This window comes from Leptidea sinapis, chromosome 31 (assembly GCF_905404315.1).
Source record: "Leptidea sinapis chromosome 31, ilLepSina1.1, whole genome shotgun sequence".
Classification (NCBI taxonomy): domain Eukaryota; kingdom Metazoa; phylum Arthropoda; class Insecta; order Lepidoptera; family Pieridae; genus Leptidea; species Leptidea sinapis.
In genome coordinates this window covers 5,941,077-5,958,475 of record NC_066295.1, presented here as the reverse complement: position 1 = coordinate 5,958,475, position 17,399 = coordinate 5,941,077, and the positions used below count along the sequence as shown (strand labels likewise).

Below are 17,399 nucleotides of genomic sequence, written 5' to 3'. Positions count from 1 at the left end.
GTATATCGCTTGTCCTTTCTATTTGTAATGATGTTACCGACGCTACTTCTGTAGCGTTAATATTCTAAAGATAGAATATATTTACTGGTATTGTAATAGGCACTTGAATTGGTAGCCCTTGACAGAAATGAAAAAAAAAATTTTTTTTTATTCAGATTTAGGAATACAAAACGATTTACATGAGTGAAATAAGTGAAAATACACACTATTGAAAATGAGTGCCCGAAATTAAGACCGCTTAGAGGTTTCTTTACCAAAATCTTATTATATAAAATATAATTTAGACCTACAAAGTAGGCTGAGTGAACAGTCCAGACTTGAGTTGTTTACTCAGTCTACGACTGAACGTAGTGTTTAAATTCTCTTTGTCTACTTGTCTTTGTAGGTCACAAAGACAAGTGAAATATTTGGCTGAATATTGAATGGGCATACTGGGGTATACCCCTATAGGTATATTCCCTATATATTATTATACCTACTCTTTGGGCATACCATACCGCATACTGTGCAGTACCCAAGAAAAACAAATTAATTATTTGTTTTTCTTTTGTTGTTGAAAAATTTAATAAAATTAAACTTATTGTGTATTCGTACTATATTTATAAAACATCGTCATGTATCCCAGAATATTGAGTAAGCAGATAAGTTCCGTATTTATTCTTTTGAAATTTATATACAAAACTAACCCATGAAATTTTATTTAGGGAGAATGTTGAAGAGTAAACCATTGGTTATCCCTCGAAATAATTCTACAGCATCTCAACCTATTGAGGACCTCGAGACTAATAAAATTAATGGTATGTTTTCATTAATAATTGAAAATATTTAAGTCTATCAGCATAATTATATATTTACCTACTACCTTATTTATCCCAGATTTAAATTATGTGTATTATTATAAACCCAATGAAATTACCTGTACTATAATAAGCTAAAAACTAAAATTTATTCACCCTACTAAAGACAGGTGTTTGTTTTTGGCAATTTGTTTCCTTAAAATATTTGTAATTTCAGGCACGGAAACCATCACAAAAAATCCATTAGACTATCCAGACTTCTTTCAGGTACACAAATTATTTACTGTTAAAGATCTTTTTGATGCCCGGGTACATTTTGGCCACAAAGAGGGATCTCTGAATGAATTTATGGCACCATATCTTTATGGATCAAGACTTGGACACTTGATATTTGATTTGGACATAACGGCTGAACATTTAAGAAAGGCATTAAACTTTACAGCACATATTGCTTACAGAGGTGGTGTTATATGTTTCTTTAATAGAAATGCCTTGAATGCACACCTCGTTGAGAAAACAGCACAAGAGTGTGGAGAATATGCTCATACTAGATTCTGGAGGGGTGGAATATTTACAAATGCTAACCATCAATTCGGTGCCATTACAAGGTTGCCAGATTTGTGTATTTTCTTAAACACACAAAACAATATTCTTCACCAGCACACTGCAGTCAGAGACAGTGCAAAAATGTTAATACCAACAATAGGTATTGTTGATACAAATTGTAACCCCAACTTAATAACATACCCAGTGCCCGGAAATGATGACACACCAGCGGCAATACAATTATATTGCAAATTATTTAAAGCAGCCATTCAGCTGGGTAAAGAAGCAAGGATGAAGTTCTTACAGGAGGAAGATCAAGTTGAAACAAATAAATAGGACAAAAATATAATTTAATATTTAACAATAATGTAGGGAAAGAAATAGAAATTATTATAACAATAGGTCTAATATAACAATAATTGTACACATGTATATTTATTTGTTTTAACACTTAATAAAACACAAGCAGACTGGTGACTATGCTTCTGTTTATTAAAAATTAAAATAAAGAAATTTATTTCAAAGTGAAGGTCTGTTCTCAGTATGTAATGAATAAGACATAAATTTTAATATAAAATGCACTCTTTATATTATTTACATAACAATAAAAAACATTTGACAAATTTTTGGTATTCAAAATGGGTATATACCTACATATTATTTTAACACAGCATTTAACATCTCACATTTTTTTTTAAATTACTAATGCCAATAGTTGTAGTTAGAACATGTAAATATATGTCAGAATTGTGAATAAAATGTAATGCAAAAGATCACAGTAGGGTTATTGTTTTTACGTATTTTAAAACATAGTTCGTGATATAATTTCATTGCGTCTTTTAACCCAGCAGAACTTTTCTCATCATATGGCTAGATGGCGTGTTGTCTATTTCCCGACTCTCCCAACTGCCTGTGATACACTTTGAACTGCACAAATATTGTAGAAGTGGAATACGGTATCTACCACAGAAATCAACAAACTTTATATGCTCCACACGGTTGTCGAAGAAAACACCTGAAAAGAGAATTAAAATTAGTCCATCAAATCCTAGGGAAGGCATAGCTCAGCAGCTACTTGCTGATGTAAGTTTTACAAAAAACATTGTTGGAGCGGAATGAAATTTTAAAAGTTGTACATCACCATCTCTCTATCCGTAACAGAGACACAGAGCAAGATTGAACAGAATAAATTAAATAGAATTAAATTAATTGAACTTAGATATTATATGTTGTTTCTGTTTTGATGACTATGTAAGCAGAAAGCAATTTATTTATTTATTAAAGATACAATGTAACATTATAGATTAAATTTAAAGCGTTACAAAGATATTATACTAAATAAAAAACAAACAATGAAAATTATAAACTAGTTCTCTTATTTTATAGAGCTTACAGGCATCATACTCTCAAATCTTTTCTTACATTCTTTGACCAAACATTCCATCGAGCTGGCAAATAGAATACACTGTGGTGCTACCTCAAGTACAGAGTCTAGAAGACAGATGGCTCGTATTACAGGCGTGTGCTTATGCGCTTGTGTGCGTGCAGGTGGCTGCGCTAATAGTGCGTGTCACCGCGCTCGTACGTACGAGGTCGGTACAAAGAAACGCAACAAACGTTGTAATAAGTATATGCAGTCCACTCTGCCCCGAATTATTTTGAGAACAAACTTAGTAAGAGCTACGTACCTACGTAACTGCAGTGAATCAACGCTTAGATGTCCTAGTAAAAACAGTGTTTTGTACATAAATGGATAGTATCCATATTGCCTCTTATACAAATGTCTAAGGAATAGTTTTTGGACTTGTTCGATCATTAAAGTATATTTGCTCTCATGTGGGTTCCAAACAACTGAGTTGCACTCAAGAATACTACGGACTAGCGCCATATAAAGGATACGAAGTGCTTGGTTCGTCAAATGAGATGCATTACGTAGAACAAATCCAAGCCGTCGGTAAGCAGCCTCAACAATAGTCTCCACATGTGAGTGAAACGTGAGTTTAGGATCGAATACAACCCCAAGATCTCGTACTTCCTGTACTCGCATCACCGGCACATCACCAATTAAATAATTGAACTCTTGCACGACAGAGGAGCGTGAGAATGACATGAATTCACATTTCGATAGGTTAATAAACAGCTTATTATCAACACTCCAATTGTAAACCTGATCTAAGTCCTCTGAGCTCTTTACTGCCTTGACCAACTTTAGATCATCAGCAAACAGTAACACCTCAGAATCCTATATGACTTCTGGGAGATCATTTATGAATAGGATAAAGAGCAATGGTCCCAAATTAGACCCCTGACTAATTCCAGAACGCGTTCTATAAGGATTAGATACAAACTCACCATATTTAACAAATTGTTCTCTTTGAGATAGGTAACTTGCAAAAAGCTTTAACGTAACGTCGCAGACCACCAGCGACCCGCCGCGTTTGGCACTACAAGTCAGCAGATTGGGATAGGATGCGTTCCTCTTTTGCATCCTACCCTTGGAGCAGGGTTTGTTTCCTTTCGGATGATCCTAGTGCCTGCGCCGTTGCAGTAGCCGATGTGATACTACAGGGCATGGATATTTTTATACCAAGCTCTGTAGTACCGATCGGTGGCAGATCACAGCCCTGGTTCGATGCGTCAGTTAAAGCAGCATCTGACTGCCAAAGACAGGCGTATCGAACTTGGGTTGCGGCGCTGGGCACAAAGAATCCGAACTGCATAGTTCTAAAGAGGAAATACAACCGTGCTTCCAGATTTTTTAAGCGGCAAATCGCCGCGGATAGGATAGACCTGTCTGTAAAACCAAATTAAAAATATAAGTGATTGGCTTAATAAAAATATCAACGCAACCACGAATTACATATCCTGGTAATCCATCAGGTCCTGGCGAAGAAGCAGCCTTAAGATTTTTGATAGAAGTACGGACGTGAGACTCCGAGAAGCATTGTATATTAACGTGTCTTGCATGGGAGTACGAATTGGCATTGGTACTCTGCCAGTCTAAGCACGGCTCCTGATCTACAAATACTGAACTGAAATGCTCTGCAAAAGCATTTGCAATATTGACTCCCTGATACTCCTTACCGCCTCGTTTGACTTTAATCTCCACACCACCTTTACTCCAATGGCTGCTTGTAGATATTGAGCAAATATTGAGGAGCACAAGCCAATAATTTGTTGGATATATATGTCCCTTAGAGGTAATGCAGAAACAAACATTGGACTTGATCAATGTCAATAGGCAGTTTACAACTGTAGTTCCTATTCCATTAAGAATGCATAAAATTGATGAACAGGATCAACCAATTAAATACATAAAGTGAAATTAAGCCTTAGATGTTAAATTATTTTTTACGATACATTTAAATTTTTTAATAGGTAATATTTTAACATCATTTGGGAGTTTATCATAAAATATAACACATATAGAAACATAATAAGAGTGGCTTGTTTTATGAAACATGAAATTATTGTTTTGTCTATACTGGTTACTAAAGCAACTATTAATAAAAAATAAATCCATCTTGTAGAGCGAAACTATTCATATTACTCAATGAAGTTTTATGTACATATGGACATATCATTAGCAGTCTGAAAGCGGAACGGCAGGACGGAAGTGTGCTTTAAGGCAAGCAACGTAAGCACACTTTTCTCTTTAGTCGTGTGCCAATCACCAAGTCTACGTGTGCTATAAAAAGTGCTCAAATAATACGTTAACCACGCAAAAAACATGGTGTGACTTATCACTGGTAATTTTATTTATTTATACAAGATAGACTGGCAAAAAGATGAATAATTTAGTAAAACGAATGTTTTTTGATTTAATATGGTAAATTTATTAACAAGTATTCACGTCCTTTACTCTCCCGCTTGTCAGAATGAGACAGATTAAAGGACGTAACAAGCACACAGTCAGAAATGAAAACTATAGAGACGATCTTTTTTTAAAGGCCGAGTGAACAATGGTTAGCAATTTTTGTGTACGGAAAAACAAAATAAAATGATTCCCAATAAATTTGTCTAATACGTGTCATTGGACTTAATCTAGAATATATTTGGTAGATAACATATTTAAGCATAATATGCTGATTGTACCAACCATTGCATTTCGGATTGACACAGCATTGTGCAGATGTCAGGTATTTAATGAGGCTCATAGGTATTTCGCCAGGTTCAATGGGAAGTCTGTGCAATTTCACTGTCCGTCCAGCTAATTCCAGTAGTGATGGCGGCTGCAACGTCATATCTCGTACGAATCTGACTACCAACGGATTGTCGCGGAGACTGAGCTGAAATTTAAATATGACAGCTTTTAATAAGCCTATCCAGGCTTCACTGAGATTCATTGCACAGGCTAGGTGTGCTTTTGCTGCAGTGAAGCAGTAATGTGCAAGCATTATTGTATTTCGGTTTAAAAGGCTGCGTGGCAAGTGAATTTACTAGGCTAATTATTGCGCAATTGCTATGCCATTGCAATTTTAGGTTCAATAGAGATTTCTGAGCGGAAGGCGTTTTCACCTAGCATCAGGTGAACGTCTTGCACCTGACGCCAATTTGTGTCATAAAAAATACCTACGGGACAGTATGGAGAAATCCTAATCCAGAAGGCATACAGATAAACAGTCTTAGGAACTATTTTCTTTGCTGCAACAATTTTGACATAGTTATATTTTAGTCAAGCGCGAGTTGTCCGACTCAGTTACACCCGAGGATTCTTATATTGCAAGAAAAAGTCTGAGTAACAAATCGGTCAAATTTAATAAAATATTTTATCATACTGAAAGCCAGTTCCTGCCAAGTACCTGTATAGTCTTATATCTGATAGTATATATAGTAGATACACATAAAATATGTGTTCCATAATATATAAACATGGAACTTTATTCCTGGTTCTGTATATCTTCTGGTCTGTGGATTAGGATATCCCTATACTGTCCCAGTTAAAAAACACTGTAATTCTGGAACAATAATAGTTTCGCTTTGTATATGGTGATCGGTTGGACAAATTGGATGGTATAAAAGCTCCAATCTCCTTGGAAAAACAATTTGATATGTGTCAAATCAAAATACTTTATTTTATAATGCGTCGGAGCAGCACCGAGGGTGTTTTTACCGGCAAGTCGATCACTTTCACTGAAGTCTGTTCTTCCGCTCGTCATTAAAATTAAACAATTGACAAATTACACTTACCTCCGTTAAATTTCTCAATTTTATAATTTGCGTCGGCAACGTCTTTAGTTTGTTCTTGTGTATGAGAAGTGATCGTAATTGATCGAGGTTAGCAATGCTTGCCGGGAGTTGTTCTATGTCATTATCCGACAAAACTAAAGCTTGAAGACTTTTAAGGGCGCCAACGGATTCAGGTACCTGGGCGATGTTATTACCGCCGATTGATAGTATTTGAAGACTGAAAATCAGAACAGTTATTAAGTAACCTATGAGCCAACAACTAATAGTTATTTATGCAACTGTTGTGTAATAAGGGGTATTAAAACACGAATGTGGATTTATCTCACGACGCGAAGCCGAGTGTGATAATAGTATCACATGAGTGTTTTAATACCTAATTATCAACAGTTGCATACAAGACTTTATCAACACCCAAAATATGAATCCTTTAAAAGATTCTGAAACAGTTAGCTTACTGCTAACATTAAAACAGCCAGTCCTAGTAGTAACCTAATATCATCTATTACTGATTATATACAAATAAACTAAGTATTAATGAAAGAATTATATATTTTAGTAGTAATTTACATTTTGTATAGTGCAATAATTAAAATTCACTTGAATATTATGTTCTTTTGGAAATTAATCGCTCATTTTTTGTAAACAAAACAATAAAAATATCGAAGAAAAATGGCGGGGATTCGAATAACCTACATTTTTTTACGGCGCGCGACGTTCTGGTGGTGTGAAACGCGCGTAAACCAAAATGTTCTTTTTTTGAAATTCATACATATGCCACGCATCGAGCAATAAGAATATGGCTGTCTGTTAAAACTCTTTGAGCATGAAGGGAATGAAAAAAAAATAGGAGTGTTGTTATGAAATTCAGTACAACTTTACAACACTCTTGGATGATGTATTGGTTATTAGAACATTGGGTGTTTTAATGTTGGCAATAAGCTAACTGTTTCAGAATCTTTAATAGAGGATTTAAAGCATGGGTGTAGATAAACATATATATAAGTACCTACGTAATGAATATTTAAAAGATTTAGTACTTGTATCTATAGGTTTTTGGCTTTATATTTTCGTGGCGCGTGAGGGAAATACCTACTTCTCAGAGTGAATTTTTACAATGCGTTCGTACACCCACACACCATTTCGACCAGTACTTGAGCTACCATAATATGCCTCTTGTAACTCATGATATTATGTCAACAACCAATGGACGAGAATTAAAGAAATTTCAATACCTATGTATAAGATAAAAAAAGAAATTCTTTCTAATTGTCTATAAATAATTTGATGATATTTAAATACTTAAACATTATTCAACTAAATTATGCGGTATAATAATATTTTCGTTGGTTGTATTTTTATTTGTTTAATATGTAAAAATTGAAATAAATAAGTTATAAATAATTTAATACAATAAATTGAAATAATAAGTTGAGATAATTTTTTAAGGATTTTTTATACAATACCTAAGTACATACTACATTTATTATCCTGATTCGACATCGCTTACCGAATATAGTGTACGGCTCGCCTAATTAATTAAGTAAGTATTTCATAGTATTTTATCCTATGGTAGGTATGTGCTATACGGGCTTTTTATAAATTAGGTCCTAATGAATCATTCGGAGAAAAATTCAAAGATAAGTATAATATGACGTATTTATATCAATAAAGTAATTTTAATGAAGATTTAATATTAGTCATCTTTAATCACACACCGTTATTGTTTCATTAAAGGAACGGAACGCTATAAAAGATGAAGATAAATACCTAATTAAGTAGGTAGTAATAAATTATGCATGTGATTTAAAATATGTACTGTCACGTGGCACATTACTGATAATACCATTTACGTATACATTGTAATCAGGTATACGAGCATGAGTATAATAAGTAGTTATAAAATGCACTTTGATTGCTGCGTAAGTAATGCGGCGATTAAAAGTGTAATTGGGTAGTTCACGATATTTTAGTTTTCGCTTTTGCGTGAAAATGTCTTGGATTGAACCCCTTTTAATTTATTTGCATATAGGTATTTGTAAGTTTCCTTACATGTTGAGAATTTGTGGAAATGAAGGTCAAACAAGCGCGCCCCCATTCTCGTGCAACACCAGAGGAATTACAGGAGCGTTGCCGGCCTTTAAGGGTTACACGATTTTTTTGAAGGTACTCATGTCGTGTCGTCCGGGAAACACCGCACAATGTCCAGCATTATCCTAAGAGCGTCAAATAAACGTACCTAGGGGGCTATACATAGGGCAGCTCAAAATATCGCTTGTTGTTAACTAACGATAACTATCGACGCAGCGTCTGCGGGTGGTTGGCATCAATTGAGTCCCGACTCTCTTTTTTTTATGACTCCGACTTCCTGACTACTTGAATCATAATTTTATCATTTCCTCCAAAATTTGTTATTATTTATTTGGATTTTAATGTCGTAACGAATCGTCCATGTTAATAAGATTATTATATTAAAATACAGGTTCTTCAAACTGGATCGCTAATCAAGGAAGTAATTACAATATCTATTGAAATAGCAGACGATATTTTATAAATAATATGTGATAACGCTAGAACAAAGGTGTTTACATTCGCCAGGTCGAGAACAATTAATATTAAGTATATAACATTAATAAATACTACTATGACCGACTAGTAATTATACAATATTGACCGCCCCAAAGCTAATGTAAGAAAGGCTAAGAGGAAGACCATTTCGTTAATGGGACTGGCACGTCACAATGGCATTCTATTGGTTTCGTGGAGGACTTTGCTACCTACATAACATATAATTTATCTTATTAACCGATGTCTAATATATCCAATAAGTACATAATATTATTGTTCACATGATTGTTAAATAAAAGCTTTCGAAATACGCTGCTCACGAAGTTATGCGCAAATAAACGGTACGCCATCAATATCAATAACGATAAACCGGCGCATTTCTCACTAATTCATGCAATAATAATGAAAATATATTTATTTTGAAAAATATTATCATCATAATTGCCAAAGCACTACCACTGCTCGACTAAGGCCTCTCTTAAAGATCGCCATGACGACCGGTCCTGCGTTGCCCTCGTCCAACCTGTTCCGGCAATCTTGACCAGATCATCTGTTAATCTTGTGGGGGGCATACCAATACTGTGTCTTCCGATGTTCGAGGATTTTGCTGCTCCAAAGTCCATCTGTTCGTCGAGCTATGTGCTCGGTGACTTCAGCTTCCGTTTGCAAACCTCTGAACTAGGTATGTCGATGACTTTGGCTCTCCTACACGAGCTACAGATCTCCTCATTTCGGATTGGATCTCGCAGGGAAACTCCGAGCATAGCCCTCTCCTTCATCCTCTGAGCGACCATGAGACTAGTTATGTATTTTTAATCTTGTAACTAGAGGTCAAACAAAAGCTAATCAACATTAGTTCATATTTGTTGGATTTAATGTAACTAAGTTTTTGTATTGATCAATAGCAGAAAAACATGACCTCTTTAAGAGCGTAGTCGGCCTGCGATGATAGTGAGAGCTGCACCCCACTCTCGCCCCCGCCGTCTGCGGTAGTACCGGTTCGCTCGCTTGCGTCCCGGTACTCTATATATATATGTTTATCTAGGCAAGTCACCTACACTTGGGCTGCACCAATTAACTTTAGCAATAACTAACATGTTAAAGTACCGATTAAGCCGAAAACGTGTTGCACCATTTGACAATATATATTTAGATGACGTCATAAATTTAAATGATAGCCGTAACCGTCCAATCTTCGCCGGTTAAATTGTTTAAATTCGGCCCATTGTTAATGTTAAATAGCGACTTGCCAAAAGTTTTCAATAATTCTTCGATATTGACTTGATATTTCACTTTTTAACTTTAACTATGCCAAGGAATACCATGGTGCAACACATTCCGCAGCCTATGTTAAAGTCAGCGTTACGGTTAACGTCAAATTTGATTTAAACCTTAACATCTTTCACAGCTAACAATATGATGCAACCCTGGTTTAATCAGATACCTACTCTTGTTTCGGTTTTCTCAAGCCACAACACAAATTTGCTACTTCTTTACTTTAAAAATGCGTGCCACTGCTATAAATTTCTGTTCGTCAACATCTTATAGCAAGTTTTTATAACAACCTATTGAATATTTTTTGTTAGACAAGACATCGAGACAGCGTTGTAGTAATTAAGGGTCAGAAAGAAGATGAGCCACGTCACTATTAGTATTTATTACACATTTGATAGGTATTGCCGTCGCGCGGAATGTCTGACATCCTCTCACCTTTGATCTCCCCCGTATAGAGTGCGATTGGGACAACTGCAGCTCTGACACATTATCACTACAACAACTTGAGCAACATCAACGTTTCGTATTCCCTTGTTTGAAAAATCTGAATTAAAAATTCAAAGGAATAATATAATCTAATTAAATTACTAAAACTTTCGTGAGACATTGTTAAGTTATTTATTAATACGGCTTTACTCAAGATTTATCAGTAGGTAGGTACCGACTGGAATCGGAGGTAGTTCATCAAGGTGAGTGTAGTAGGTTCGCGATAACGTCCCGTCTCTTACCGTGGAGTATGGACTTGTGCCTCTAGGCTCGACGAGCACTGTCACTATTGGTGTCCACGGTTTGTGCACCCGTGTGCTCACAATGTCCACTACGTGATAATCGGCACTATTGTGAGATGCATTTCACAACACGGGTTTCCAAGTAGGTGGCAGAGCCCAACCATTGTCACTATTAAAATTCGGTCGACTGTGGATTTCTATGGCTTCCATCAACTTTCGACATACAAAGTTTTTTATTCACCAAAACCAATACTTTCATCCTTTCGAACCTAATATTATAATGAGACGTGTCGGTGTTTAGGGCATACTCTGCCACTGCCGAGGTGTTGCTGGCAATTTTCGTACACTGCGGATGTGCTTGGTGAGTCTGGATTTTATGTTGAGTCCCGTTTCACCAATGTAGTTTTTGCTGCACTCGCATGGAATTTCATAGACATATATATCCTTAGGTAGAAGACTACCGATCTGCACCAGGGGGCGGAAAATTGTCCAAACAGGTATCCAATTTGATCCGTTACCCCTCTCATGTATGGTGGATAGTAGAAACGCTGGGAATCGCTCCACATGTTTCACCAGCACATCCAAAAGATGGAACCAACCATTTTCGGATGTACCTACTGGTGAAATCTAGTGGTAGACTGGTGCATACCGTACACGCATACGGATCAGTACCTAAAAGCAGATTCTGAGAATCGGTCAACATCTATTTTTCATACCTCTAAATTATAAGGGTGAACCAACTCCAAATATTTAGTTTTATTTTTTTGACAAAACTTAATTTTTATTTCACTATGATTTAGCGTTAAAAACAGCTTCAAATTTTCGGTTTTAGGTTGCAAGATGGCAATCGAATATAAAAACTATGGTGGTACGATAAATTTTTATGTAAGTATTTAAATTTTGTAAATTTTCATGTTTCAATTTACTTTATTTATATTTTGTTTATAAATTTAAATTAGGTAAATCTGAATCCTTGCCGGTCGAAAGTTAATAAAAAAAATGTACAATAAAGCATTGACTGCTATCGAGGATAATTGCATCCAATGGGAATTTACCAATCAGTCATTTTGGTATGAGTTCACCAAATCGACGTGCATCTGATTTAATCAACACAAATATAACTGCAGTATGACACTGACCGGCAGCGATTGTTACTCGCATATTCCACTACTGAATGATGAACAAGAAACAATTTCAAATTCAAATATTTTTATTCAAAATAGGATTTAATTTCATTTTAATTTACGATCGCATTATGCTGGCAGTTTCGGCAGGGCAAGGGGAATTCTTTTGATGCACCAGGTTTCTTGCCGGGATACATTCAAAAAATGGCATGCGATTAGTCATTAAATTACTAATGAAAAACTTTATCGAAGCTAGCATTTTCAATGGCAAGCTCCGAGGCGAAAATGTATTGTTGCAACGAGTCCCTTTGTTTCCTACAGATGTGAAAATTGAATTTGAAACGCAATTATTTCCCAATTAAATTGGCATTCGCAAAAATCAATAAGTCACAAAGCCAAACGTTTGCTGTTTGTGGCTTAAATTTAACTACAACCATGAGCCAACTTATATTATCTGACATCTTCTCCATCCAGTTTGTTTGTATTGGCTAAAGACGGACTGACCAAAAATAATGTACACTCCATTGCGCTTAGAGATTAATATTTTAATAACTATTCAATGTATAGATAGATATCAATAATTGTTATTTAATATTTATTTGTTACTTTAATAAAGAATAATTTATTAACTTAAATGATGTATACTTTAATTGTTTACAGCACGACGTTTCATTCCTCTTTCAATTATAATTAGATCCCCATTCACTTATAGTATAATATAAAAGCTAATTTTAATTACCTAAGCTAGAAATCCCTATATATGCATAGTGCAAAACAACGTTTGCCAGGTTAACTAGTGTGATTTATAATAGTGAATAATTCAAGACGATATCACAATTTAGGTTCAGACAAGTGTCTCGCCAGTTTGCTGATTAAAATTTGAAAGTCATACCGCTATCGTTTAATCCACGTTGAAAGATTCCACATTATTTTCATGTCTGCTTGTTTGGGATTATCATTCGAACATTATCTACTTATAGTTACCTAGGTATGTTAAAAATTTTAATATACACCATCACGCCTGTTACCATATGGTTAGGAAGAAATTACGTATTTGGCTCGGCAGCTTCTTCAAATCAAATAATAAAAAAAAGTTTTTTCCGTAAAAATGATTACCTACCTAGATTTACTTACAATATATTATACTGTCTTTTATAATAATGGTAACCCAGTAGGTTATTGACAATTCTCTAATCTAATGTAGAAGTTTGTTATACTTAGAAACATTTACACTGTCCCATAAAATAATTACCTACAAATTCCGCTTCGCGACAATCTTGCATTAGCATGAATCTATCGTTTTTTTAGTGCCTGTGTATTTACATGAGGTGTCTTTTCAGAACATCTCAGCTCTGTGCCTTGATTACCGGAACACGTTCACAAGTTACACTTCACAAGGAAGTTTTTACAATTCGTGTAAATAACATTAATAAAAAAAAATCTACAGGACTTTTAAAATTGAACACTTGTACATTCTACTTATAAGTTCTAAAATCAGAAATACTTATCCGCCAATTTTTTTTGTTCTAATGTTTAGTTTTTAAATTTTTGCCTTTTGTTACACCATGCATGTCAGCCCCTTTGCGCAGAATACCGTCTAGATTATGGGTACCACAACAGCGCCTTTGTCTGCCGTGAAGCATTACTGTGTTTCGGTCTTATGAGCGCCGTAGCTAGTGAAATTACTGGACAAATGAGACTTAACATTTTATGTCTCAAAGTGATGAGCTCAGTTGTAGTACTACTCAGAATTTTTGGGTTTTTCAAGAATCCTGAGCGGCAATGCATTGTAGTGGGCAGGGCGCATCAAATACCATCAGCTGATTGTCCTGCTCGCCTCGTCCCTTATTTTAATTTTAAATGAAAGCAGCATGGTATTGAACGCCTGTTCCCAACTAATGTAGAGCAGTTTGCAATAATAATTTAGTTGACAGCGCGTGTTATCTGATTGTATCTATTTTCTTTCTAAATGGCTTCACAAAATGTTAATTAATTGTCCCAATTTTTCAGCTTGAAGTCGAAAACTGTCGTTACATTCGTAACTCGTCCTCATATGACCGTGGTCAATGCTTGTTCTATAAGTTCTTGGTTCCAATATTCTAATATATTCAAATTAAAGAAAAAATCATCGTATGAGTCACACGACATGACGACAACATTTAAAAAAGAATCAAATTTTTAAATTAATTGCGGTACTAAGCCAAACTTGTTATAAATACGGAATGGAGAGTTGCCGGGCAGTCTCTGGATTTCTACGTCTATGAATTATGATATTGTAAAAACTGTAACTTTACAAGGGATTTTTGATGAAGTAAATTAAGTAGTACCTATACCATTGTAAAAATATACTTACACGTGTAATTTAGATTTGTCGTTTTGATAAACACATATTTGTAATAATCATGTAATATTTTTACAAGAAAATTGTTTGTAATACCTACAATACTTTTTCATAAACAGAGGATTGATCTTGGATTATAAGTACCTATTATGCCTAGGCAGACCATTCAACACTTCCAAGTTCGAACCAAATTCGCCTTATGAATTTATGTTGCTAGCCTTAGAAATTTTAAGTTCCAACGAATGACCGCTTAAAGATTCGATTTTTATTTAAATAGTCTAGTTTTTATTGTTATAGAGCATTTTGATACCAAGCAATGTACGCAGCTGTATACGAATAGCAATGAGAAAATGAACAATAATTTTTCACGAATTTTATATATGTAAGTACTTAAGAACGTATTTAATCAATATTAACGCTCTGACGTATTTATTTAATGTGTCTAGTTCGTGTATCAGCCTAAATAAAACAAATTTTAAAGTTTTATACTTTACTTTGTTTGTGAGTGATTTAAACCATTTACTTATTAGTTGCAATACCACAAACAAACAAAAATTAAATTATACAGTATAGATTTTTTGGTCCAAGACATATCAAAGTCTCATCACAATCTGGTCAATTACTTGGGAACGCATTTAGGCAACAAACACATCGATTTTTGAGTTACTTACACAATTGCTATGTAATGAGCAGAGTTCGTCACAACTGGTACCTACTACCTAGTCCTACGTTACCAATACCAGCTGTTGTAGTTGTGAGCCTTGTGGTAATCTGCTATTAACAGAAATTAATTAAAGATTAAGAATCTGATTAAAGATCCAATACCTAAGCATCAAATTCTAGTAAGTTATACTTAGTTGACGAAGGACAGATGGCGACCACGTACCGGAAGATACAGTGTGGACAAGATGGACCGACGATCTGGTCAAGATCGCCGGAATGGGTTGGATGAGGGCAGCGCAGGACCGATTGTCGTGGAAATCTTTGGGGAGGCCATTGTCCAGCAGTGGATGTCTTATGACCTATGACCCATTATATAAACAACGTGAATACATTGTAAGGTGTAAAGTTTAATCACTTACAAGTAAGAATTGTAATTATTATACCTAAACACCTTCTTTACATAGAGAGAGTAACCTTATTTAGCTTCATTTAGGTACTAAATACTGCATGACATGTTATGACAACTACTTATACAGGTAAATCTAAGGTAGGTAATGGTTAAAAGTACTCGTGAATCAATTTATACACTTAAACTCTGTAAATAGTACGTAAGTTCGTAGGTATGTATTTCAAAAATTACTTGCCTTTGTAGTTTCCAAATATCTTTGGGTATGTTAATTATATTGTTTGCGCCCAGATAAAGATATCTCAGCGACGCTAATTCTAGGATTTGTTCTGGAAAGAATTTTAGTTTATTTCCACTTAAATTTAGTTCTCTGAGAGATGATTTTGCAGAAAAAAACGATTTTGGCAAAGACTCATTCTCCAGCTGATTATGTTTTGCAATTAGAGATGTAAGTGGACAAAATCTCAATGCATCCGGTAAAACAGCGAGCCCGTTATTGCTTACATCAAGAATCTTCAAGTTAGTAAATCTGTTGAGGTTCAATGGGACTGATTTTATTCTGTTGCCATTTAGTAATATTGTCTCGTAATTTGTTGCACAATTCTTCTCGTTGATAATGTCGAGTTCAGATGATATTGCTTCGCAGTCCAACAGCTTATTGGAGAGATCTAAAGTTTTTTGTTCCCTGCTATCGCTGTCGCAACTATCGGATGTGTAGTATTCCATTTTCACAATAAACTTATCACAACTTTTGGACATTAATGGACAAAATCGGAGCTCAATTAAGGCTATTCTATATTATTTTAAATAAAAATACGGCAGGCGAACGTGTCGCCTCTGCCGCGGCGCGCGCGCAACTAAATACTAAGTATTGTTGATTCATGATTGTGAGCTGTATGCGACGTGCGTGATAAACTGAATAGTTAAATCAGTCAAGTCAGAGTGAGGTTATATTATAGCATGACATATTGACAAGTGCTGAGCCTTCTAGGCTATGTTAGCTTCCAATCTTCTTGCAATGCTGTGTGCATCACACATAGGTTTACTATAGGTATAGACATACTAGGTACATATATGATTAAATTATGTATTTAAATAAACACAAAGCATAAATACCTACTTACTGCCTATATCTATACAAGCATGATAAGAGATAATGACAAATGATACGTACACTACATAATATTTGATATTACCATCGATATGCAATATTTTTGTCAGACACACAGAAAATTAAATAATAATTTATGCCTAGTAGGACTACCTTACCTATCTTCCTCCTACACTCATCTCCTATCTTCTATCGATAGAAGACGGGTAGGAGGGAGATAGGTAAGGTAGTCCTACTAGGACAGATCATTTTATGTGTAGGTAAGTAACTATATTTAGTAGGCTGCGATATAATAAATCATCTTATTTAATAGAAAATATACCAACAAATAGTAGTTTATGTGAAATATATTATGTAAATTGACGTACCTACGTTTTCCTTTGCGCAAAATTTGAATATTCAATGATTCATGTCTGCCGGGCGTCCCATGCAAAATAAAACTTATTTTGTTAACGATGCTCCATGATGATTTTTTTTTAAATTACAATTTATTTATAATAACAAAATATCATAATATACCTAACGTACAATTAGGTAATAAGTAATATTATTTTATGTCAACAGCCAACCATGCAATCGCCAGATGTGATGCAAGTAAATCGCCACCCCCTTTATACCAATTAAAAGGTACTCTTATTTTAATTTAACCCTCC

The 17,399-nt window shown here is 34.9% G+C and overlaps 2 protein-coding genes across 3 annotated transcripts; one reads left to right on the top strand and one right to left on the bottom strand.

Annotated features, from left to right (window-relative positions):
- Nucleotides 1-431: 431 nt before the first annotated feature.
- LOC126974134 (28S ribosomal protein S2, mitochondrial) lies at nucleotides 432-2,119 on the top strand. 2 transcript variants are annotated; one of them, XM_050821568.1, is made up of 3 exons: nucleotides 432-450; nucleotides 705-797; nucleotides 1,015-2,119. In XM_050821568.1, exons 2-3 carry the CDS (start codon nucleotides 710-712, stop codon nucleotides 1,677-1,679), a joined length of 753 nt encoding a protein of 250 aa, XP_050677525.1. In that variant the 5' UTR covers nucleotides 432-450; nucleotides 705-709; the 3' UTR covers nucleotides 1,680-2,119. The 2 variants fall into 2 exon arrangements, with proteins under 2 accessions (XP_050677525.1, XP_050677526.1); XM_050821569.1 differs by lacking the exon at nucleotides 432-450 and adding an exon at nucleotides 466-633.
- Nucleotides 1,677-16,488, bottom strand: LOC126974114 (leucine-rich repeat-containing protein 58). The gene is made up of 4 exons (XM_050821532.1): nucleotides 15,874-16,488; nucleotides 6,534-6,750; nucleotides 5,443-5,632; nucleotides 1,677-2,358 (listed from the first exon to the last, which is right to left on the bottom strand). Exons 1-4 carry the CDS (start codon nucleotides 16,392-16,394, stop codon nucleotides 2,183-2,185), a joined length of 1,104 nt encoding a protein of 367 aa, XP_050677489.1. The 5' UTR covers nucleotides 16,395-16,488; the 3' UTR covers nucleotides 1,677-2,182.
- Between the last annotated feature and the right edge of the window lie 911 nt (nucleotides 16,489-17,399).

Excerpts from the sequence above, each read along its gene's own strand:
- LOC126974114 (XM_050821532.1), bottom strand. The coding sequence starts at position 16,394 with ATGTCCAAAAGTTGTGATAAGTTTATTGTGAAAATGGAATACTACACA. Across the intron at positions 6,751-15,873 it reads GATATTTGGAAACTACAAAG|TCTTCAAATACTATCAATCG; the intron begins GCAAGTAATTTT and ends TCTGATTTTCAG. Across the intron at positions 2,359-5,442 it reads TGTCAATCCGAAATGCAATG|GTGTTTTCTTCGACAACCGT; the intron begins GTTGGTACAATC and ends TTCTCTTTTCAG.
- LOC126974134 (XM_050821569.1), top strand. Across the intron at positions 798-1,014 it reads CGAGACTAATAAAATTAATG|GCACGGAAACCATCACAAAA; the intron begins GTATGTTTTCAT and ends TTGTAATTTCAG.